This window comes from Trichechus manatus, unplaced genomic scaffold, assembly GCF_000243295.1.
Source record: "Trichechus manatus latirostris isolate Lorelei unplaced genomic scaffold, TriManLat1.0 scaffold00009, whole genome shotgun sequence".
NCBI classification, from domain to species: Eukaryota; Metazoa; Chordata; class Mammalia; order Sirenia; family Trichechidae; genus Trichechus; species Trichechus manatus.
Window position 1 is genome coordinate 29,002,471 of NW_004443945.1, and position 25,789 is coordinate 29,028,259.

General features: G+C 34.7%; 1 protein-coding gene across 1 annotated transcript; it reads left to right on the plus strand.

Moving 5' to 3' along the window:
* The first annotated feature begins 3,387 nt into the window (after window positions 1-3,387).
* Window positions 3,388-25,258, plus strand: CALB1 (calbindin 1). The gene is made up of 11 exons (XM_004370785.2): window positions 3,388-3,641; window positions 4,144-4,220; window positions 8,005-8,079; window positions 16,354-16,437; window positions 16,552-16,608; window positions 19,900-19,977; window positions 22,053-22,108; window positions 22,197-22,236; window positions 22,348-22,401; window positions 23,165-23,236; window positions 23,569-25,258. Exons 1-11 carry the CDS (start codon window positions 3,563-3,565, stop codon window positions 23,680-23,682), a joined length of 786 nt encoding a protein of 261 aa, XP_004370842.1. The 5' UTR covers window positions 3,388-3,562; the 3' UTR covers window positions 23,683-25,258.
* Window positions 25,259-25,789: the final 531 nt, after the last annotated feature.

Genomic DNA, 25,789 nt, shown 5'->3' on the forward strand with positions numbered 1-25,789 from the left:
AGAGATATTGCTTTAAAGTTTACAGTATAGAAAGTGTCAAAGTGCTTCTTCAAATATGATAATTTCCATAGTTATTGCTCTCTCTCCTTCTCTTCAGAGTTTATCTTGTACCATTCACCTCCAAGTTCACACACTGTTTTTTTTATAGAAAGATCCTGCTGCTAATATAGTAGAGGCAATCTGGGACAATGGACCAATAACAATTCCAAATAAAAACATTTTTTATGAAATTATATTTCCATTATTTAAAAAAAATCTAAGGAATAAAAATTCCATCTCCAAAAACAAAAGGGTGAATTTTTTTTTAAATTAATAGTGAATGCAAATGAAAGGAAAAATGATAACTCATTTTTGATCCATTAGAGTGACAGGAACTTAAAAAGGCTAATGAGGATAAGGCACTCTTAGACATTTGTGTATTAGTTCATTGAAAATTAGTTCATTTGAGTATAAGGTGCTACAAATTGATAAAATAATCAAGAAATATGTATTAAAATTTAAAATATGCCTTTTTTTAGCTAGTAATACTACTTTGGGAACATGATCTTGTGATTTGAAAAACAAATGTATTAAGATAACTGTATGGAAGTGTTTACTACAGCACTGTTTGAAGTAGTAAAAAACTAGAAAATATCATATTATTCAACCGTAAAAAAAGTATGAATTAGATGTTGATGTTAATATTGGAGACATGCCCTTGAATTAACAATAAAAAGTTACGGAGTAATGTACAAAATATAATCCCTTTTTTTAAACTAATTAACAACAGAAAGACCATACATGTGTATTTGTATATTTGCATGAATATGGAGTTTTTAATATTGATTACCTCAATGTAGTAGCAGCACTAAGATGTGACTTGATAGGGGGCTTTAGATCTCCATAATTTACATTAGTTCCCTCAAAAGCCATTCCACACAAATATAAAAAGAGGTTTAAAAATAAAAAAATATGAGGTTGTTATTTCCACACAGCTCCAAGAAAGCACCCTAGCCTCCCCACCAACCGCACACCACCTATCCAATAAGGTCATCATCCCTAAATATTTCCACATAGAAATTCTGACATTACCATTGCTTCAGGGAAGTGAAATGAAAAGAAGATTGCTTTTTCTTATACACTTTTTTTTTTTTTTTTTTTTTGCTTTTTAAAATTATCATGTAATGGTTTTGGAATTTCAAATGAAATTCTGAAATTAAAAAAAAGTTGTAATGAAACTATTTAGAAATTTATCTTTTTTTTTTTTTTTTGAGGAAGGAAAGTAGTTGTCATATTTAAAAACAATGGAAATGTTCTTTTTCATCAGTTTGTTCAGTCCATGTTCCTTCATTTTCCCATTCAATGTATTATGAAATTTTTCTGTCTCAGACCACTGAAAGTTTACAGTATAGAAAGTGTCAAAGTGCTTCTTCAAATATGATAATTTCCACAGTTATTGCTCTCTCTCCTTCTCTTCAGAGTTTATCTTGTGCCATTCACCTCCAAGTTCACACGCTGTTTTTTTAATAGAAAGATCCTGCTGCTAATATAGTAATGAACAGAATCATTTTTTAAGGATTCATTTTCCAGGAGTTATGTTGCATTTGCACAACATAAACCATGACCCTTTCTCCTTATAACCAAAAATGTCCAACCACCATTGAAAACAAGTTTTCTCTATGGAAAGGTAACTTAGCTAACTCAAGCTTCAACTCCCACAAATGCAAAAAAATTAAAAAGTTTATGCATACATAATACCTTGTACATACTTCCATTATTTCAATTATCGTATATACTGTCATATGTGTTGAGGTGACTGTGTCTGCCTAAGTTTAAGCTTCAAGAAGGCAGGCACCATTCTTTTTTCTTATTCCTAGTGTCTAGTAGAGAGCTTGACATATTAGGTGCTAATAAATGTTAGATGAATGAACATTTAATGAATGCCTATTTAATCAAGGACTAGAAAGTTATTTAACTTCCCAACTCCTAGTTTACCTCTTGTGTAAAATAAAAATAATGGCAATGCTCTGTGTACTAACCTCAGAGATGATATATGAGAATCAGATGAGATAAGTGAAGTGAAATAATTTATATACTACAAAGTACTATGGAAATGGGGACATCACTGCGAAAATGATTGAAATAACCCAGCTCTGAAATGAAGGGTCTCTGAAAAGAATACTCACAAAAAGATCCATAAATCCACTGCTGTGTATATCCATAGTCTCGGAAACATACATTTGAGAGCTCTCATACTTAATTACACATGTTTAAAAAAAAAATAGAGGTTGGTGAATTCACTTTAAATCTGGATTGGCTGTATTTGGATTTTCTCTTATTCCTACAATTTGCTTTTGTACCATTGTAATATTTGGGAGACAGCTTTAGTGGACTTTAAGGTTTCAAAAGCTTCAAAACCAAATACTTTAATAGTATGTATGTAAATAATAAATAATATAAGATATATCATGTATTATATAAAAATACATAACATATCATGTGTTTGCTTAGGAGGTAGTTTTTCCAACTCTGTTGGTGACTTCCAGTTTCTGAAAAATTTCTGAGAAGAGATTACTTGTCATAGACAGTAGGAGAAGTTATGAGGTGTGTGTTAAGGCCACTGAATGGGGCATTGGCTGGGTCACTAACTCACCTAGCTGTGAACTTGGACCACATCCTTGGTTTCTCTTTGCTTTAGTTTACTCTTCTTTCTAAACTCAAAGGAGGTTTAGAAATTATCGTCTCTAAGATTACCTCCTTCTTTAACATTTTAAGATTTTATAGTTTAATTTTATCATCTTCCCCTTATAATAATCCTGCCTTCTCAGGTTGTCAAGACTAGTTCATATAAGCCATCTTAAGGAACACTCACATGATGCATTCACAACCACAAAATAGATGGTTATTAATAGCAATAAATCCATTGTCTAGATTAATCAAATTAATCCAATCTTTGCCAAGCTTTTACCTGACTTTGTTCAAATACCAAAAAGTCCTGGAGATCTCTCTCTTTCTACACACACACACACACACACACACACTTTCATCACATATATGGTTCTTCCCAGCATTAACTTTCCTCTTCTATCTGACATGCGAAATCTTTCCAGGTATGTTCTTTTACTGTATATTTAGGAATAAGATTCTTTCTTTACTAGGAGTATCTGCGGGGAAACGAGACCTCTGTTTACAGCATTCACTGTTTGGGCAAAGGGTCTCGCACCACCTGCTGCTTCGACAATCCAAAACTCTGTTCTGGCTAGCTTTGCTGGGAGGAAAGGAGAAAACAAGAAGGGAGGGAAGGAAGGCTGGTGCGAGCAAGAGGCGGGGAGTGAGGAATGGGAGGCAGGAGGAGGCGTGGCCCGGCTTGGGGCCGTTAGGATAAATCCTGAGAACCGGGTGCGGAGTGTGGAGAGAGAACTCCGGAGGAACGCCTGAGCTGAGCAGCACCAAGGACAGCGCCCAGCAGCCCCGGCGCCCAAGTCTTCCTTGACAGCCCAGCCTCACACACACGCTCAAGTTCTCGCTCTCTCCACACTCGCACGGACACACTTGCACACGCAGACACATACCCCGCTGTACAATGGCAGAATCCCACCTGCAATCACCCCTGATCTCTGCCTCACAGTTTTTCGAGATCTGGCTTCATTTCGACGCTGACGGTGATTATCTTCTCTTTTTAACTGTTTCAAGATCCTTTTCCTACCCTTTCCCCTATCCTGATCCCTTTACCCGCCACCCATCTTTTTTTTTTTTTTTCTTCGTTTCTTCCTCCCTGCTCCCAATCTTATCTCCAGGCTATTCGCCAAACCATCAACCTGAAAGTTTATATTGCCTCTGTGAAATCCCAAAACCTTTAACTTTTGTCTCTAGAAATGGTAAAGGTAAATGCGGGACAAGAGGGAGAGCAAGAGTCGGGATTGGGAGGCTCTGCACCCCAGAGTTTCCTTGGCTGCGTTCAGAACCCCAACATCCTCCTTTGCCCTCAGTGGATCTAAAGTTCGCCACCTTGGCAGGGGAGAGTTGCTGCGTCTGTACCTTTCACGAATATCTGGGCAAGAGAGGGCCTCTCGAGTCGCCAGGAAAATAGTTGTCCTGGAAAGCAAACAGGGAAGAAACTCGGGATGAGATGTTTGACACCTGGGTGCATCTTTGTCTTTGCAGGAAGTGGTTACCTGGAAGGAAAGGAACTGCAGAACTTGATCCAGGAGCTCCAGCAGGCGCGGAAGAAGGCTGGATTGGTAGGTTAGAGTTTGAGAAAAAGGAAAAAGACCTTCGGTCATAAAATAATAAGCATTCTTCCGTTTTCATAAAGAGCCAGTGGAGTCAAGTGGTTCTTGGGGAATGTAAACTTTTATTGACTGAGATAGGTGAGGAAGAGCGTCCTTCTAAATTGGTAGGGGAAAAAGAGGGAGGGAAAGATGGAGGAGAGAGAGATTTCCTAAGGGGAAATACCTTACAGCCTGAAACTGGAGCTTTTAAAATATGTGTTCTATAGTTGTATGTTCTCAAATAGACCTTAAAAGGAAACTGTGGGTGTGTGAGATCCTTTAGCAGATCATCACCTCTACCATTGAGTTTGTTAGATAATTTTTAACTTCTCTTCTACTGTGTGAGAAGTGAGGGGGTAGAAATACATTTCTGCCCCTTAGTGGTCAGGGAACAGATCTGCAGATTATGGAATCTATTCTCTTGTCAATTATTACTGCTGTGATGTTGATGAAATGAGTAAATGTCTTGTCTTGACCCTTCTCACTGGGGATAAGTCAGTTGACTTGCAACATAATAATGAACAAGAATTTAGCAAGAAAACGTCTTCATTTCTGTTGAAGGGGAGACACCCAAAAGTTAGAGATATAAAAAGTAAAATTTTTTAATTTCATATATTTTTAAAAAGCAAAGTGGTACTCTGATGGGAAGCAATATAAGCTGTATTTGTGATTACACCATTGGTTAATTAAGCAAATGACTATTCTTATTAATTATGAATGGCTTCCTTTGGGTATAAATTTACATGTTAAGAAAAGATGTTGTCAGCATAAAAATAAAATATGATCAACTTTAAACATAGGTTAAAATGTTGTATAGAGAAAAATAGGTTAAGAATTTCACTAATCTATTGGTGTTTATGTAAGACTATCTTTCAGAAGGCAATGTTGGATTTGGGCTGATTAAGTGTTAATGGCCTTCAGCTTTCTGACTATGGTTAGAGATTTTACATTACCGAAGAGGAGTGAAAATGTATATATATATGTATATATATATATGTATATATATAAAGGAAAATGTGTGTGCATGAGATCTTTTAATAGAGCATCAACTTTAGCGTTGAGTTACATATATATAACTTTGTTATACCTAGATTGAAAATTGGGTAATACACGTCTCTGTACAACATATTCAAAGGAATCCCAAAGGGCTCTAAATGTATTACAATGCATTACTAAACTATCAGTTGCTTAAATTATTGACCAAATTGATTTAAAACTGAATAGTTCCCTAGGGATTACTTTATCCAGATTTAATAGTATACGCTGTAAATCTAAATATACAGTCCAATAGGATCAAGTAAAACAGAAAATGTTTATATTCTATTTCTTACTCTCTCCACACCCTTCTCCCACTATACATAGTACCATGTAAATAAATTCATGCAATACTATCATTATACTTCATTGTTTCTTTGGCTAATAATAAAACAAAACAATTCTCCTCCTCATTTAAAAATATATGCTTAAAGAATTTTGTTGAAAAAGGCTCATTTTTCAAAAAATTTAGAATTAAAACCTGGGAAGATGTTTCTAGCTGCTAAATGATTATATTTTAATTTTTCCAGAAGTAATTTTAATATTGAGATTTTTTATCTTAGAAATTTAAATACTTAGAACAGAATTTTTCAGATTTTTATTTTTCTTCTCCAATTTTAACATTTATACCTTTTTGTAAATAATGTCTGTAGGTTGGAATTTTAAAGAGTTTAAAGCTTAATTACTGTTTTCTGCTGTCTAGGCTCAATTTTGGAATATTGGAAGCTCCAATTATTAGATTATAATCCAATAATACTAAACTAGTACACAGTTAAAGGGTTATATTAAGTTGATTAAAACCTTAATTTCTGATTATTTCTCTTGATTATGTATACAGGCTTTGTATAGTTAAAATCTAAATCAATATCTGGATTGAGAGATTCATCCAGCAGATATCTTTCACTATACTACCAAAACTGTTGCATTAAACCTAATTTTATGTATTTCTTCTATTTTTTTTTAACACAAAGGTCAAATCTATAAAACAGAGTTCTTAACATTTCCTCCTTTATGATAACAAATTTCACTGTATCAATGTGAAATTTCATATTTTTCACTAATATTAAATATAAGGGAATATAACATTAATAAAACACAACAACCCATAAAAACTACCCTTTTACGCTAAGCATGATACTTAGTGTTTAAATTTGCATTTATTTTTATAAAGCTTTACTTGATTATTATTATATCTTTTACACTGTTTTGTTTAAGACATAGATTTAGATATAATTATCACCCAGACAGTTCACAAACTAAAAGTCACGTCTATTGGTTATACTAGCAGTATTACACAATCCTCCGGGTGTAAGAATAAATGCTTGTTTTTTTTTGTTACTTTAAGGTATGAGTAAAAAAAATAGGAACGGAAAGTGCCACTGGGAAAATAAAAAAAGCTTTTATTTTCTTACAATTTTTCCTGTAATACAATTTAATAAATGCAAATTGCAATTTATCAATGGTAGATGAGTTTTTTTAAAGACTATATTATAATTAAATTGCTTTGTTACTGTTTGTTACCCTAATTCTCCTAAAGACATTACATTGGATCAAAAAGGATTTTATAGTACTAGTAGTAATGATATTTAGGCTCAACATAGCCCTTAAATTATATTAAGCTCTCTATCCCTAGAGTAAGTCTGTGTGGTAGATAATATCATCTTCTTAGTAATGATGAAAACTGAGACCTTAATTTACTTTCCCAAGGACGCAGAGTAGGACATTAGTAAGGGCTGACCTATTTTAAGTAGGCTTCAGGTTATTTTCAAAGGGCTATGTCAGAGACCCAAAGGTAGAAATTTAACTTCCTGAATATTAGTTCTATGTTCAGATCACTAGTTTATAATTCATAACTCTCTAATCTGTCAATATGTGAAGAGATTATATAAGCAATAGAAGAAATGAAAAAACAAGCCAAATGAAAAGGAAGTATTAACTTTGTCACTCTTAAACATGTCTTAATTTACTAAAATACATGGGAGAGAGAACATCATCTTGGAAAAATGGAAACAAGACAAAACTTGAAAACTTCTCCCAAAATTATTCTTGGTAGCAAAGATCTTAAGCATATATAATTAGTGGAATAAAAGAAGGTCATTGATATTGTCTGTCTCTGATGACAATGCAAATTGGTCAAGTTATCATCTGACATATCTTTCTGATATTTAATTTTTTTAGCTTACTTAATAAATTAATGCCTCTTCAATGCTAAATACTTTCTTTGCTTACAGAGTCACTCTTCAACATTTGCACTTTTCACCTGTCCAAGCTGAAAATGTGTAGTATTACCTTCCACAGACAAAATATTATGGTACAATAAGGAAAATACCATAGGAAAAGATAGTGCAGCAATATAAAACAATCTTTACTGAAGAAAGCAATGTTTAAAGTATATTAACAGTGATCATTATATTTAAATTTACTAAAGGTTATGAACAAAATAATTGACTACATTTTCAAAGGCAGCACATTCTCAAAACTAATAATAGAAGATAAATAATAGTGATTGATTAAAAAATGATAATCATAACTCTTTCCTTTGAAATCATAAATACTGTGTATCAGTTATATCTTTAATTTTCACGAGAATAGTTCATCAGTGTGTATAATTCTAAATGTTTCCAATTCTAGATATTTTTGCAATAACTTATTAATACCATCACAAGTATAATTGGATTTTTTTAAAACAAACTTCCTACCTGCTTTTACATCATTTTAGGAGTTATCACCTGAAATGAAGACTTTTGTGGATCAGTATGGGCAAAGAGATGATGGAAAAATAGGAATTGTAGAGGTAAGAAACTTACGCATTCTTCTGAAACATAATTTTAATAAATGAGCCTCATTCTGTAGTTGTATCCAGCTCAAACATGATATGATAAGACCCATTCAGAGAGGCTTGTTTTCTCTAAATAGCATGTTATCTTCTATTCAGAAATATAAAATAAAAAATGTTTAGAAATAAAAGGGCCCTAAGAGTTTGCCTAATCCATAGTCCAAATTTAGTACATTAAAAAATTGAGGCCCAGAGAAGTGAAATAGTTTGCTTCTGGTCATGCAGCTGTTTGCTGGCACAGGTGCAGTTAGAAGCCCAAGTCCTCAACTTCTGGATTAGTGCCCATCCCAGTGCATCACCCAGCCTTACTTCAATAAAATGCCCAACCAAGTACGTGGTTAACTGGAATTTCTTATCATTTAACAACACAGTTTTCTGTTAAAATAGAAAACAAAATATATACAATTCCAATGACGTCATGGCAAAAATTTGCATTCTGGTTTCAAAAATTCTGTTTTAGATTGGCAGTTGGCCTTATGAAAAACATAAGAACTTAACTAAAATGAGTGAATGTTTTATGATCTATTATAGGCACAGATTTCTTTTGTCTTGAAACGTGAAGACTGTGGGTGTCAAATCTTATCTTTTGACATTGACTTTTTCGTATAGAGGACAACTTCCTTTTGTCTGTGAATCAAGGAAGCAAAACTTTGATTATGCATCATTTCTCCTACTGCATTCTCAGATTTGCGGAAGAACCATTGCTTCCCTTACTTCTCCTTTTCCAAAACTCTGGTATTTAAGCTACTTTTATTTCTATAACTTATGAGAGAAAATGAGGGGAAAACTTTGTGCAGAAAAATTAATAGGGTCATATTTAAAAATATGCCAAATTACAGGCATAATTATGTTCTTAATAGAGTGTTCTCAGTGTACTAAATTGTGAAGTATTCTGGCTGTCAAAAACATTTAGTCACGATTACCTTTAATTCAGAGAACTAACCTGATTTTCAAATAATCAATCTTATAGGACTCCTGTGATGCCACTGTGAACTACACTTATTTTTAAGCAGCTACTACAAATAGAGTTAAGGAAGGATGTACTATTATTATCCTTGTAATTAAATTTCTTCCCTGGGGTATACACTTTCCCCTTTGCCTATGGTAGTTCATTACTATAGAAATAGATAAATTAATAGTAATGGGACCTACAGATTAACATAGAAGCTAGCTAATCAAGATATGAAATCATTAAAGAAAATAACTTTAAAATGAACATAAATGATATGAGGTAAATCTAATTATTCAAAAAGAGTTGGAAAATCTAAACTCAGTGAAATTATAGATGTGGCTATTTCAGAGTTTTGCATACTTTATAATTCTAATAGAGGAAGACGGCTGTTGTCCTACATTTAATGTATTTCAACTTGAAGGATTTCAGTGAACTCCGTTATTTAATTCTACTTAATTTCTCCAACAATAGTAGGTTGTGCAGTAATATAAAAGGCATGGATCTGATTCATATGGATTTTACATTCTTAAAGGACAAGATAGATAGACCTGTTTTGAATCCAGGTTTTACTACATTTGATACAACACAGTATTTCATTAATGTTTATTTATAAAATGGTTTGAGGTCTAATTTGAATGAGGAGCTAGAGGTTGCTTAACAAATAAATGCCTTCTCTTGAAGGCTTAATGAAAGAAACTTCCCCAGAAGTTTGAAAAGAAAACGTGTCATAGGAAAGAAAAGGTTTTCTATATGAGGAAAGATAGAGAAAGACAAGTAACAGGAGAGGATGAATAAATTAATGAAGGTTGAATTGAAGAATAAAGGGACTTTATAACAATAAGAAAATGACTTACTTTTGTATGATATTATACAATTTAAAAAGTTTTCTAAATAAATTATCTCATTTGATCCTCATAATAATAAAATAAAATAAGTCTAAATATTAAATGAGCATCTAGTTTATAGATGAGGAAACTGAGGCTTCGATTTGCCTAAGGTCAGAGAAAATAAATAAATGTTTAAACTGTCAGAGCCCAGTCATGTTCCTCTAAACTACTCTGCCTTATTCTTTTTTTCAAAAAAAATGAAATAAGGTATGCTTGTTCTGCATTAAAAGAAAAGATTTTCAAGCTTCAGTTGATTGATTACTTATGGCAAGGGTTGAAGTTTAGTCTGTTTGAATAAGGATACACAAAGTATATAGAAGTTATTTGGCCAAAACACTTGAGACACAATTTGGGCAGGACTTTTCAGATCTGCTGAAATAGAAAGAATTTAGAGGGAGAGATGTGAGGCACATCAGAATTGATGAGAAGGTTTTAGTATGCCAGGACCTGGTACTTTTTGCTAGACAGAACCCTTAAGAAGAATTAGCTAGAATTTGTCATTTTAAAGATGAAGAAACTGAAACCCAGAAAGGTTGAATGATTTGTCCCAGGTCCACTGACAGGGAGAGGCAAAACCTATATCTATAAACCTAGATCTGAGTCTGATTACAGAGCTCTTTTCATTAAGGTCAGTTTTCAGCCAATAGAGGGGTAAAGGTGGGGATTAGCTGGAGAGGAGAGAACTAGAGAGCAGGAGAATAGGGAGGAGATTGCTGCAGTAGTTCAGATGCACGCCCATTCAGTCTAAACAAACAAAAAAAAAAGTTGACATTAAGTTGATTCCAACTCACAGTGACCCTATAGGACAGAGTAGAACTAGGGTGGTTAAATAGGAGTGAAGAGAGATAGGAGAGGTTCTGAAAATAACTGGAGAGAGAAAAAAAAAAAGAATGTTACAGGACAGATGTAGAAAATGGAGAAAGGCCGAAGAGAAAATGCCTGAACTTATACAGTGCCATTGAGTGTCACTAGCTGTGTTAAAGTAAGCTCATCTTTGCTTTTTCCAAATTGATATATGCTTACTTTCTAAGAAAGCTTATAGATAACATTAGACACAAATACACAACCAGCTATGAAGTAATAGAAAACTCTGTTTTCCAAAATTTGTAAAGATCTACCTCCGCATGTCAACCACACCATAACTTTGGTGTTCAAAGGGAAAAGAGAGGTTGGATGGGCTTATATGTTAGGCCCACTTAGTACAAATGCTCATGGGCTCGTCCAAATCCAATGAAAGTAAACCAAATGATGATCATGCAGGCTGCTTTCCTGATGGAACAGGCCAAAACAATTTGGCTGTAATTGAAAAATGTTGTTTAAAAGACTGGAAAATATAGTGGTTAATTTTGAAGTTCTGTCCTAAAGAAGTTGACTGACATTTTCCAACATCATGCATTTGCCACCTAGAAACATGCAAAAAGAAGGGTAATGTGTGGATGTGCTTTCTTATGAACTTTGTAATTTCATATCTTTAAAGAGATTTAAAAATTCACACAAATACAGTTCTGTAATAAAAAGATCATTAATATGAACTCAAAATAGGAGCACTGAAATTTTGAGATAATTTAACAAATACCATGATAGTTAAAAAGCTTCTAAACTTACTCAGACTTATGATCTATTGCAGAGAAGGCCTATTAAAATAATTAAAGATGAAAACTGAATGATTTAGCAGGTAATAGAATTTTCTTCCCTGATGCTCACATTAGTATAGATATTTCCCTTCTGGAAGTCAAATCTAAGCTTTCCACCTGATCTTTTAGGCAATGTGTGGGAATCTACCACCCCCTCACCCAATCTCATTGTTTGGATTTGTCCAGGTCAGTGCATCCACTGAAAAAAAAAATAGATCTAACAGCTATTTTAATCCTAAAACTGTAACAACCCTCCCAGGGAAGTAGGCACCTTGCAAGCCTTTCCCTCTTTCTTCCACAATATGTTTGAGGATATGAGTTTAGCCATGGTGTGTGTAATTTTTCCCTGTGGACTACTTTTCCACCTCAGAATTTGGGGAAGCATACGGCAATGATATCTGATTAAAGACTTTGCTCTGGAGAGAGATTTTTTAATGATTTGTTAGGGAAACTTTTTTGATGGAAGATTTTAATGGAGGGTGATGAAGGTAAGAGATGAGAGTCCCCACAAAAAATGACTTCAAATCTGGCTCAAAATACAAGCTCTGTTGTGAGAGGCCATTTAACCTCTCTGAGCCTCTGTTTTATTGGCTGTGAACAGGGATGACAATACATTAACTTCGCAAGGTTGTTATGAGTATCAAGATCAAATGCGATAACACAGACAAGCAAATAGCTGAACCCAGGCACACTGTAAAAACTCAATAAATGTACTTGCTATTATTATTAAAAATAAAAATAATACATTGGAAAATTTAGACCATTCTGCTGAATGGCAAGACTTCTCCTACTTCTTATATAATTTGTCAAATTCAAGTTATTAGTTATTAAACTCAATTAGCCTTAAATTTATATGAGAAGATTATTTGCCTTCTAAATAACTGAAAGGTCGATGGTTCAAACCTACCAGTGGCTCTGCAGGAGAAAAGACTTGGCAATCTGCTCCCGTAAAGATTACAGCTTAGGAAACCCCATGAGGCAGTTCTACTCTGTTAAATAGGGTCACTATAAGTCAGAATCAACTTGACAGCACACAACAACAACAAATTTCCTGAACTCACATTTTCATAGGATGGGAAAAATTTCTGACTTTCAATTAAAAAAAAAAAGTGAATGCTAAAATATGTTGAAGGAGGTTAACGTGTACCATCATTGCCTAAATGACATAGGAATTATGGCTCATGTCCACTTTTTACTAAGAGACATAGATGACTATGCCAGTAATTCATATCACTAGTAAAGTTGCCCTTCATGTATACTCTCCTTGCACCTAGGACTTAGCCTTATCATTGTGTCTATCTTTGAAACTGTCTGCTTACCCATCTCTCTCCCAGTAAAGTTCTTACTAGCGGTAACTGAGAATCCTCGGTATCCAGCACAATGTCTTGTATTTAGTAGGTTCTGAATCTCAGTCAAGTGAGCCATAGTAAGGGATGTCAACCTATTCTAAAACATAAGTCAAGGTCTCCATGTTATGACTAGTAATAGAAGAAAGATGTGAAGCCCCCTATCACCCACTGAGTTTCCTGGGAAGCAGATTCTGAGTTGAAGATTAGCACAAGGAGGTTTATTAGGAGGAGCTGTTGGGATCAATACCTGTGGAAGGTAAGGGAACGGGGCAGGACTGGACAGAGGGAGAAGCTGGGCTATGATACAGTCTCAACAGAAGCCTCAACTGAACCTACAGTGAGCTCTGAAGCTGAGATGACCCTTCAGAGATGCCCCAAGTTTTCAGCAACAGGGCTGGGCCTTTGTATCCCCATGTGGATCAGTCATGGATGCAGCCTCCTTGGGCACACAGCTCTCTTCAGCCCATACAATCCCCAAAGGGGACTGACAGCTGAGGGTTGTCTGCCAGCAAAATACCCAGCACCAGAAGGGAGCTCTCAAAACACCCAGCGCCAGAAGGGAGCTCTGTGTGGTGTATCATAGTCTCCACCCCAACCTCTATCCACAGCTCAGTAATAATTTATTTGAATTATAGTGAAATCTGTGAGAGCTGGAACTCAACGGGACTGCCTTGTTTTTCTAAGTCTCGCAAGTTTTCCACCTTTGACAGGGTACAGTCTTAAACCACTTTCCTATCACTCATTTTAGTGAAAAATATTGGAGTTTTCCTTCTTTGACAGGTTTCTGCCTTACACAGGTTCTGGCTTTTGCAGGTTTTACTGTATCTCCTATGGAACTTTACTTCTACTTCTTTGTGGCCTATGTTGACATTGGATAAATTGGAAAATTGTCTTCATTCATTGGTCCAGAAAATATTTACAGGTGCTGGGCAAAGAAACAGTAAATAAGATACAGACCCATTCCTCAGGTTGATAAAAGATTAGTAGGGAAGACAGCCAAGTAGAAACAAAGTTTTGCTTTCCCACTCCCAGTGACAAGCAACCAGTTCTCATACATGAAACTGTGAAGGAATATTCTTGTGACCACACCTATTTGCCTTCCACTCATCCCCTTGATATTCCTCTCTCTCTTCTTCACCTATCAAAAAGTTTTGGGAGTTTATCAAAGAGAAGGAAGGCAGCCCAAGGATTAAGAAATCGTCAATAATCTTGGAACAGGCAGCACCTGATACTTCTATGAACAGCAGTGACTTAGCAAATCTGAGAACAAAGCAGCTCTACTTAACACTTTCTGTGAAAGGTCTTTGGCACTTTTTATACATAGTATTAGACTTTGTAGCTGGAGAGTTGTTATGTCCAGCTCCAATATTTGAATATTGATCCTTACGCACTTATGGATGGATCTACAGACAACACAGGACGACCACATTGTGACACTGACCTTAAAATAGATGATTTCTTTACGTTCATTATAACCGCATTCTATCCATACGTGTTCGTTGCTTTTTTTAATGCTTAGTTTGTTTTATAATAATCTTTTGCATGTTTACGACTAATTTCTAATACCTTTAAAATAGATGATGTTGTGCTTAGTTTAATATTAATAGTTCAATGAAATCAAAGCAGATTAAATACGTTGCATGCAGATACAATCTGTATTTTTTGGTAAGAGTAATGCCAGGTGGCACCCTAATGGTACGGGCAAATAAATATACATTTACACTGGACATGAAAAGCAATTGTACCATCTCTGTATTTGTCCATTCTATGTCCTCTGAACTTCTTGTGAGTGACATGAACTTTAATTTGTGAAACAAAGATGATTAAAATTCACCTAATGTTACATTTGGCCATTTCTTACTAGCTCATTCTTTCATTACTTTTTTTTTTCTGTTTTCATTAACTCAGTGAATTTGAATAAGTAGGATTTTTTTAAAGAAAAACAACCTTTTTGTTCAAGCCACACATTCATTATAAAAGCTCAAGCAATGAAGAAAGATACAAGGAGAAAGTAAAAAAAATTACTCATTAAAAATCATGCTTATAGGTGTTTTTAATGAAGAAAAATTATCAACCACTGTGCAAGCATTGAAGTCAGGCACGTACTATGCTAGGCAACATACTGGGCATTCAGAGGATGAAGACAAAGAACATTCTCTGCCCTCCTGAAATGGATGGTCTATGGGGAGGGCTCCTCCAAAGCTTAAGATGGTATCTGACAAGTTACATACCAATAAATAAAGAAAGCATTGGTATTGGCTATTTCCTGTTCCTTAAACAAATGCTTATGCTACTGTACAACCCTGATATAATGTGGCCAGATACCCTGTATTACACAGAACCATCCAACATGTATACTTACCATCCAGTTCAATCTACTCTGCAAAATGTCTTCCTCTGACATATTGTATATATTTTCTCCCTCTTCAGGATGCGTGCTTTCTTTTCCTTCCCTCTTTGCTCCTTTTTTTTTAAAATTTTATTTTTATTTTAGTGATGAGGGTACGGGAGTCCAGAAATGGCTGAGGGAGTTGCTGGATATCACAGCTAATTTCTGGCTGAGCCAGAAATAGAGCCCACATCTGAGGTGGGGCCATCAATCCAGCTCCCTACCTCCCCACACTGCAATAGATAGATTATATTAGTTTTAAAATGGGATCCAGAGCCATCTCTTCTCAAAAAAAAAAAAAGGAAGAAAGAAAGAAAAAAGTTATGAAATGAGATCTAAGAGGAAACATCATAGAGCCAGGGAAGTAGAGCTCAAAAAATAAGCCCAAGCTCTGGATTCCAACTGTGGATGTCCTTTTTGCAGAAGCCAACTCTCTGAGAACTGGTTTTTCCTATTACTGTTAAATTTCCCACAATTCGTCGTGAATTGTCTTCTCTACCTCTCTTTTCACTGCCTTACAATTGCCTTTGTTTATCTTCCCTTGCATCTCCTAAGACTTATGCATGCACTTTTTTTTTCTTCCTTTCCTCTACATTCCCATTTGTCACAGTTTCTTCCCATCTCACGTAGAATTTATGGCTCCAAAGTGTGCTGTCCTGTAGGGAGACCTGATCGGTGACAGCAAACAGATGAAGGGGTCAAGCCATTGGATAAATCTGCTTGTGTGTAAGCAGACCAGAAGTATCAGACTGGTCCTCTCTGAGCACACCTGCCACAGCCATCTCACTGAGGGGGGAACCAAGTACTCAAGGGCACGCAAGCCTTCAAAAACATGATGTTACTTTCTAGGAACAAAGTACCAGAAAAAGAAAGTTGAGTCTAACGTTTTTCCTTTCCTAATTCTCAAGGCAATGAAACTGCTCCTAGAGAACATGTTGAAGAAAAACTAAGCAGCAAGTGACACCAGAGATTTGCTGTTGAGCTCCTTACAACAACCTTTCTCTTTTTAAATCTTTTCCAGTTGGCTCATGTATTACCCACAGAAGAAAACTTCCTGCTGCTCTTCCGATGCCAGCAGCTGAAGTCCTGTGAGGAATTCATGAAGGTATTAGAAAGCTCTGTTACTGAGTGAGGATCTTAGAAAGCTGCTTAAAACATGAAAATTGTTGGCTTTTTTTTTTTTAACATGTTGGTTTTCCTTATCGAAAATGTCTTACAGACATGGAGAAAATATGATACTGATCACAGTGGCTTCATAGAAACCGAGGAGCTTAAGGTAAGCAAATGAAAACTTGTGCTAAGTTTTTTTCCTTGCAAATACAATTATGAACTGTTAAGGGCTTCATATCTTTTTTAAAAACCTCCCACAAAAGAAACTAATGTTGAGCAATGGCATATTTTCACCCACTCTTACACATCATTAATGAAGTACCAGATCAAAAAAGAGACTTCAAGTACTTCTTGAAGTTCTGTTCAGCAATGCAATAAATTAGCGTTTTCCATGGTGTATACAAACTGTTCTCTAAGATAGACAGACAGACAGATGGATAGATAGACCAATAGATAGACAGACAGACAGATAGATGTGTTGTTGTTGTGCAGTTGTGTGCCGTCAAGTCATTTCCGACTCATAGTGACCTATAGGACAGAGTAGAACTGCCCCATACGGTTTCCAAGTACAGGCTGGTGGATTCGAACTGCTGACCTTTTGGTTAGCAGTCTGAGCTCTTAATCACTTCGCCACTAGGGTGCCAGATAGATATAGGTAGATATAATTATATATTCAGTCCAATGAGCCATCCCTTTTCATTGAAATTTGAAATTACAGTCTATAAACACCTATATATTTTCCTTTCAAAAGAAAGACAAAGAAAAAAATGGTTGGATACCCACTATAAACCATGTACTTTACAGATATCATCTTTTTAATCCACACATCAGTTCTATGAGATTAGCATTACCTCAATGAGGAAAAAGATCGAAAAAAGTTAAGTGTTATACTGATGGCCACACAGAAATAAGACACAGGGTTGTGATTTTTAAACCCAAGCTTGTCTGCCTTCAAAACCCCTAGACATTCTGTACAACAGCAAGAATAATGACAAAATCCTAATATTCTCAAACTTCTGGGAAACTGCCAATTTGAAAATGAATTTTCCAACTCATAAGTCACAGATGTACAGAGGATGTTGTGAGGGAGGAGTAGAAGATGAAGGGAAAGGCAAAAGGATCTGAAATCAAGTTTTACCTCTGGGCAAGTCTCTGTATTGTCTAGCCTAATTATTTTCTTTTAAAATGGAAGTAATCATACCTTTCTTTCCGATTTAGTGGGAAGCTCAGGTAAGATGTTGTACATGAAAGATTTTGTAAAACGTGAGGCACCATAAATTATATTATTAGTGAGCTCAATAATTTCCTAGTTTTTCAGAAATATGAAATTATTGTTCTCTCATCTCCTCAGACCAATCTCAAGAATTCTATGTTTGGAAAACCCTATTTTCTTTATCTTTAGAATACAGAGTGAATATTTATTGAGCACTGTCTGTGTGACAGGCATAGTACTTAGTGCTTGAAATGTGTTTTAACATTGAATTTTCACAAAAAAACCTGCCAAGCAGGTATTATATTCCCGTTACACAGAGAAACTGAAGTTTAGTGAGATAGATAATTTTTTGATTACATGGCTGCCTAAGAAAAGAACCTAGATTTGGACCTAGATCACCTGATATGCTAATAATGTTGTGGTTTTTTTCCCCTCACAACACCACATGCTTTCAAGCTCATTCTTTAAGAGCACCTCTTTTGCTGTTATGTAGGGAAATATAAATACCATAGTTTCCTAGTCATAGTTCAACATGGTTTCAGTCGTTCACAATTTTGGAGATAGAACTGGGGCATTTGGACCATTAAAAATTGCTGAAACACATTCAACTGCAGCCTTTTTAAAATGTAAGCATTCTAAATAGGAAATCACTCAAAACAATGTCTTTCACAAACTTACAGCTCAGCAACCTTAAAATGACAGTTAAACTATTGTGTTTTTATTCCAATGGACCAAAAATTTTTTTTTTAATTTTTTCAAGTTCATAATAGAAACCTAAGCTCATTTCCAATACTGACCTCAAAATATTCTAAAGGTCTCCTTCTTTGTTCTAAATTTTATTCTCAGGAAGAGATTTGAAATAGAAGTCCTCCTCCCTAGAGAATTTTAAAGATAAGTTGGCGTTCTTTTTTAATGGATCTTTCAAGAAAGCTAATTTTAAGATGTATAATAGAGTAAAACATCTCTTGCTCTCAGACATGACTTTGAATCTCAGAGTCCCGAGGCTTCTCCCAGGCTATTTTTGTGACCACAATTTTAGTCTCTGATGAGGCTGTTTAACCCAATTAATCTCTGACAAAAGCCTCATAAGGCTCAAAAATAAAATTCACTCCCAGAAGATTCCTTTGAATTTTCCATGCTTCACTTTGGATTTGAAGTGGGATGTTTGAAGTGAAAATAAACTTATTAAACTAAGAAAAAGGTCTCCTTCATTGAAAAAAGTGAAGTCAGCTCAACCCAACAAAACTGGTATATTTGAGGCAGGAGGGGGGAAGTTAAATCACTACAAAACCAAAGAAACCCATTTCTTCAATAATATCTGGGTATGGTATCTGCTCAGTTTTCCATAACTGCATTAATTCATTTTCTGGAACAATAAAGGAGTTTCAAATGAACATCACTAGAAAAAACTAAACACTATTATAAACTTAAATACTTACATTGTCATTTACATGGCAAGACTTTGTAAAGCTTTTGATTTCTCTGTTAAAAAAATTAAACTCCCTCACTCCAACTGTCAAACTAATAATCATCTTTTTTCATCCTTCCCACATTAATCTCTATTTTAATATGATTCATATATCCTTCAAGGATTAGATGACATCATCTGTGGCCACCCATTTTCATTTAAAGTCTCCTGAAGCATTCTCACTAAGGTACTTCAGAGTAGTTGAGCCTAAAAGCTAGCCATCTACCCATCTTGTGAAATGAGCTTTATACTGGCTATCAACCGATGTGGAAATACAGCTTGTGAGGGCAGAAAATGCATTTTAAATTAGAGGTAGCTCTCCATCTGGTTTACCGATAATTTTTCACACATATTATGAAGGTATGTAAAGGGAGGACCTTTGCGTTTCATGCACAAAAGTCACCCATGAAGATTTCTTTATGTAGAAATGCATCCATTGGGCTAACTGATTCAAAAGGGTTTTATTCAGATTCCTAAACAATGCTCAATCCAGGTAACTCCTTTAATTGAAATCATAAAACACAATATAGCACAGACATTAACAGATCAGGTCTCAGTAAAAGGTAAATATCGTACCTGTCTAAAGCGGTTTGATGGCTAGAATATCAAGAGGACCGCATGGCTTAGTCTTACTTCTAAGATCCTCTACTCACCCTTTGTACCTCAAAAAGACACTTTCTTTGTATTCCTGGGACATTCCATTTCAAGGCATGCTTAAATGGAAGCAGACTGTCCATTATTGATGAAACTTATCTGAGTGTTCTTTGTCTTAACAGAACTTCCTAAAGGACTTGCTAGAAAAAGCAAACAAGACTGTTGATGATACAAAGTTAGCGGAGTATACAGACCTAATGGTAAGACTGATCTTGAAATTATAATTATAATTATAGCTCTAAAAATCATTTATTATAGAGGTTTTGAATCCATATTCATCATGGCTTAGGAAATCACAGACTTTGTCAGAGTTAAAAGAGACTATCTAGCTCCTTTATTCATTGACTTGGTGCTATCAGTGAGGAAATCCAAATATACCCAGCCTGTTTACATGGTAAGTAGTATAACCAAGATTAGTTGTAGAATATTGATAATAGGACCAAGAAAACTGGTTACACTAGGCACTTAATGTTTGGAGAATGAACAAATAAATTAATGAGGTTCCAGATGAAATAATCCAATATCCATGAAATTAATTCCCTTCAGGTAGTTGAAGTTTGCTCATTTTGATTAATTACAGGATTAGGACTACCAGGAAAATGTCCTTGCCAAACTGACTGATTTCATGGGGCAGTATTTTGGCATAATTTTAATTGTCTAATTGTTGAAATTAAGGTAAAGTTTTAAATAATCCAAGTGGACACATATATTTATACATATCTTAAATACTGTGAAGGTACAATGAATTCTTACCCTATGAATTTAAATAAATAACCCAATAAAACATAGCCACATATCACAAAAGCGGCTGTAGTATATTAGATTGATGAAGGAGTTAGACTTTTTTGTTACCTTGAGAAACAATCTTATTAAAGAGTTTGATGACATTTGATGTGAGGTTTACTTTTAGCCTCTTAGCCTACTTTTATTTCGGAAAAAAAGAATACTAGAACTTTACTACTACATTATTCACTATACATATTCATTAAAAGTGGAACTAATCTTTAGTCTCAAAACAATCAAAAAGGTTTTCATTGTAAGGAAATGCCATTTTTAATTCCTCATTACATTACTATTTATCATAGCATTAGTATACAAGTGGGGAGACTTTCTTGCTATGTGTTGCAATGGGCAGATTTAAACTCTAACTTTTAGGTAATGGACAGTAACCTACATTTATCAATCTTCTGTTTTGTTCCAATTTTAAGAGATGTCTATTTAAGGTAAAGACTCCTTTTCAGGTAGAAATTTGAAGCAAGCTTTTAAAAACCACTCAGATGGGAGTTTTCCCCCTGTTGGATTGGCCTGGCATATCTGATTAAATGTCATAAACCAGTTCAAATTCAGGAAGCAAGTTAATCAAGAACTAATTAAAATTTAAATATATATTTGCAGAAATATTTCCCTATGGGCACAAAACTCTGTGATCTACTTGTACAGTATGTTGGAAAATAGTGTGACAATATTAGAATTTATGTTCAATGGATTATAAAATGTTGTGTCAATATAGGACCCTGAAGAAATCTGCCTCCTATAAAAAAAATTCTTCAGATATCTAAAACCACAGAATATGCGTCCTTTTCTTCCTAAAGAAACCTCACTGAACCTATTTCCAGCATGATCCTGATCACTATCCTTTCGTTAAAACCAGAAACAATGCTACTTATTTCACACATTTAATATTTGCATTTAATATCTTTTATATGTAGTACTTATGTATAACAGCAATAGTTACTACCTTCTAAAAATATGATTGCTTCTCAAATGTGAGTATCATTGTGTTGTGTCTAAGTGTGTCTTGGTGTATGATGTATATGTAAGAGTAAAGGAAGGTAGGGGGGCTTTACTGAGAATCTAGTACCCAATGGAAAATAAAGCAATTCAAAATTACTCAAAAGTTCTATTCACTAAGGATTTATCCACGTTAAGTGCCTATTGCTTCTGTTTGTACTCTCTTATGTTCTAAAGGAAGGGAAACACAGCAAATATTTTTCATACCATCATTTGGAGAGGTTCTGGGGGTACCATATACTGTCACTCTGAATACACATAAATAATAATGACACATAAAAAATAATAATGACTACCTTCTAGAAACCTAGCTAAGGCCACTATTATTTTTGACTATTCTATATTATTATGATACACTTTGGCAATTGACACAAATCACAGATTGGAAAGTAACCAAAAGATGCTAGTTTCTAGACTTTTGCTGTCTATAAAAGTATGTAATAATCATTTTTCAATGGCTACAATAATAATTTCTGTCTTTCAGCTGAAATTATTTGATTCAAATAATGATGGCAAGCTGGAATTAACTGAAATGGCCAGGTGAGTTTAGGAACTATGCAAATATCATTACAATAAGCTGACCTTGTGAAAAGACTAACGTATTACTACAATGTTTTTCTCTCAAAAGGTTACTACCAGTGCAGGAGAATTTTCTTCTTAAATTTCAGGTATTTAACTGTTTCTTTGTCATAAATGCTATTTTCCTTGAGAACTTAAAATGTGGTAGATTTACCAAGGGAAACATTAATAATAGCATTTTAACCTTTTCTATCTTTTAGGGAATCAAAATGTGTGGGAAAGAGTTCAATAAGGCTTTTGAGTTATATGATCAGGTAAAAGTTTGTTCTTATCTATAATTTGAATCTTTAGAAGAATTTGGAAAATGTTCACTAAAGAAAAATCCCCATAAACTCAAGGTAAAAGAAACATGGGATATTAAAATTATATTACCAGTTCATTCTTTTCCATAAGAAATGTTTCATGGTATAGTCCAAATTAGACAAACCTTGATTCAAATCCCCATCACAGTTCATCTGCTCTCCAAACCTCAATTTCTTTATTTGTAAACAAGAGATAATCTCACTTGTCATATGAACATATTTATGATTACTGACCTCTCAACAGGGGGCGATACTGTGAACAGAGTTAAACATTAAATGTGAAAGTGTGTTGGAAAGTTCAAGGTATTTTACAAATGTGTTGAATGAAAGGCAACTCATATCTATTTTGGAATTTCAGAGGAGCTAAAAATTTTGAAGTCTCTGGGTGGTGGAAACAGTTAAACACTCAACTAGCTCAAAAGTTGGCAGTTTGAACCCACCCAGAGGCACCTCGGAAGACAGGCCCAGCGATCTGCTTCTGAAAGGTCACAGCCTTGAAAACCCGGCGGAGCAGTTCTACTCTGCACATACAGGGGTCGCTATGAGTCAGAGTCAAGTCGACAGCAAGCAACAACAGCAATTTTGAAGGCCTGAGAGGTTAAAACATCTGCTGAATATTCAGTGTGGAAATTTTCTGAGGATTTCAATTATTTCCATTTTACATTGTGTTGCATTATTGTGAATGGAGCTGACTGTTTTACTTCTCTGCCCCTAGGATGGAAATGGATACATAGACGAAAATGAACTAGATGCTTTACTGAAGGATCTGTGTGAGAAGAACAAACAGGTAACTCAGTTACTGTGACACTTCTTTAGCAAATTCTACAGACCCATCCAGAATTAGCCGCAACACCCGCTTTGGAAATCTATGGATGTATTAGTGGAGGAGCAGAAGTAGATCTCCATTCTTAAATCAGTTTGCTACAGCCTAAACTAGTGTAACTGTCATGCATAGATTAAGAAAAGAATCTTATTATTCCACATTTGTATAAGAATTTAATCCAGCTTTTCTTAATGGATTGATGTAATAAGCAGTTTTCATCCCACATTTTATAGCTTGACAGTGATTAACTGGATTCCATATTTAACTGGATTACAATGCTGCCTATCTCTCTACAGGAACTAGATATTAATAATATTCCAACATACAAGAAGAGCATAATGGCTTTGTCGGATGGAGGGAAGCTGTATCGAACAGATCTTGCTCTTATTCTCTGTGCTGGCGACAACTAGTCAGGTGACCATGACCACTTACTAGCGATACATTGTATCTAAAAAATAACTGTGCACTGTAAGGGAGTAGGCTGTATTTTCTTTTGTATCTGTAAATTTAACTGCATATAGATAATTATCCAGGATGTGTGGCACATTCTTTTCAGCTTGTTTCTATACTGTTTGTAATATACAGTTTTTGTAACTATATGACTGATAAGGAAAATGTCTATGCTTAGGCCAGTCAATACACTCAATTAAAAAATAATTATCTAACATAGTCTTGCCTTCAGAAATACAGTTGGACAAGACTTTCCTAAAAATTTCACCAGGATTAATCTCTAAAATTCTAGTCTCTGATGTGTAAATGCACATTTGTCATTGAATAGGAGAATTATACATAACAGGCCAAGCATTCTTATTTCAGACAATTTAAGGACTGTCCCACATAATATTTTTAAGCAATGTTTCTAATTATTAGGAGGAATGTGCTTTTACATCTAAAATATTCACCAAAATATCAATAAATAGTTAACTGTGGCTCTTTGAGGTTAATAGTCTCACTAGAAAAGATTTAGTTTATTAATCAACAACATGTCTACTGCTTGAATTTATACCAAGCTATTGGTTCAAGTTGATCTGGTGATCACAAAAGGATCAGACTTGATACTTAAATCTGTCTGATTCTATACCTGTATTTCCAATAAGCCTACTGTCAAAAGGGATGACCTTAATCCATTTTCTAAACTGTTTTCATGTGTTGCTGGTTATAATTATTCTAGTAAACTGCTGTTTTCACATCATATTCTGTGTAATCTGATTAAATTTAATATACTGAGTACCCTGGTGTCTAGTTTGCATACTGCCTGTACTTTCTTTCTATGTAGAACTATTCATTTCCACCAAGGGTATCTGCTGCCTCTGAAAATATTTTTTTCTAGCTATAACAATTCTATTTTTTACCACATAATTGAACTTTAATGTAAAATTCATAGCATCCTGATTGTTGAATGTTGTATCATCAGTACTTTTGTGTATTCTGTGGATCCTATATTTCATATTGAGATCGGCATTCAAAATGCTCTATCTGCAAATAGTTTCAAATGAGTTGAAAATTATATCTGAAAAGAAATGCTAATGTAATCATTTATCTTATTTAGCAAGGAAGGCTAAAACATTCTTTTGACCCACATCTAAGTCACAAGTTCACATATTTGTAGGTAGAATATTCTATACTGGTTAGAGCTGACATGTGAATGTGGTGTTGTCTGATTCTTTGTGAAATAGGGAGCCATGAGAGATGTGTTTGAGTGAAATCTACAAAGTTACCACCAAAGAGTTGATGAGGATTCTGGAATCAGCTTGAATGCGGCCATTCTATAAATTTAACACTGATTTTCTCAATTCAAAGAAATTTTTAAAAAAAAGTAAGCTATCCCTTTCCCCCAAGAATGAAGAGCAAAAGAGACCTGCCAAAAAATAAAATGAACCAAATAATGTAAGTGAGTGGTAGATAGACTTTGCCTCTAGTGTGTAAATGGAAGCACTGATCTTAGGCTGAATTTAACTAAGAATAAATAAAGAGGAAAATAACCTTCATCTCTTGTATTCTTGTTTTTTCTACAAAATGTCAGTTGACATGTATTCTGTGATTAATCCAGGTGGAGAGGTTTAAGATGCTCAAATTATTATAGTCTAAGAAATCTAAATAAATGTAAACCTCACTCAGTGAATTACTGGATGCCTCAATGGATTAAGGGGTGCCTCTGACATTAAGATTCACAAAGACATTTTTTAAAATCCAGATACTGGATTCTTTTTTTCCAAATATTTCTTCAAAGAAGACCTTCTCCAAAGGAATAGGAGGAACCTACAGAATTTTCCTACCTTTTATCTGTAGAAAAATAGCTGTTCACTACAATGTATACACAAATCCTACATCAGGTTTGGCACTCTTACAATGACAGCATGAAAGAAGAAAGAAAAACAAAAAAGGAAGTATGATGGTAGCATTTCTCAAGAGACTTCCTAATAATGGTCATGAATCTAGTACCAGGCCTATAACTCTGCTAAACTGGACACATTTACACATAAGTGATAGGTCAACCTCCCAGGGCAGAAAACAGGG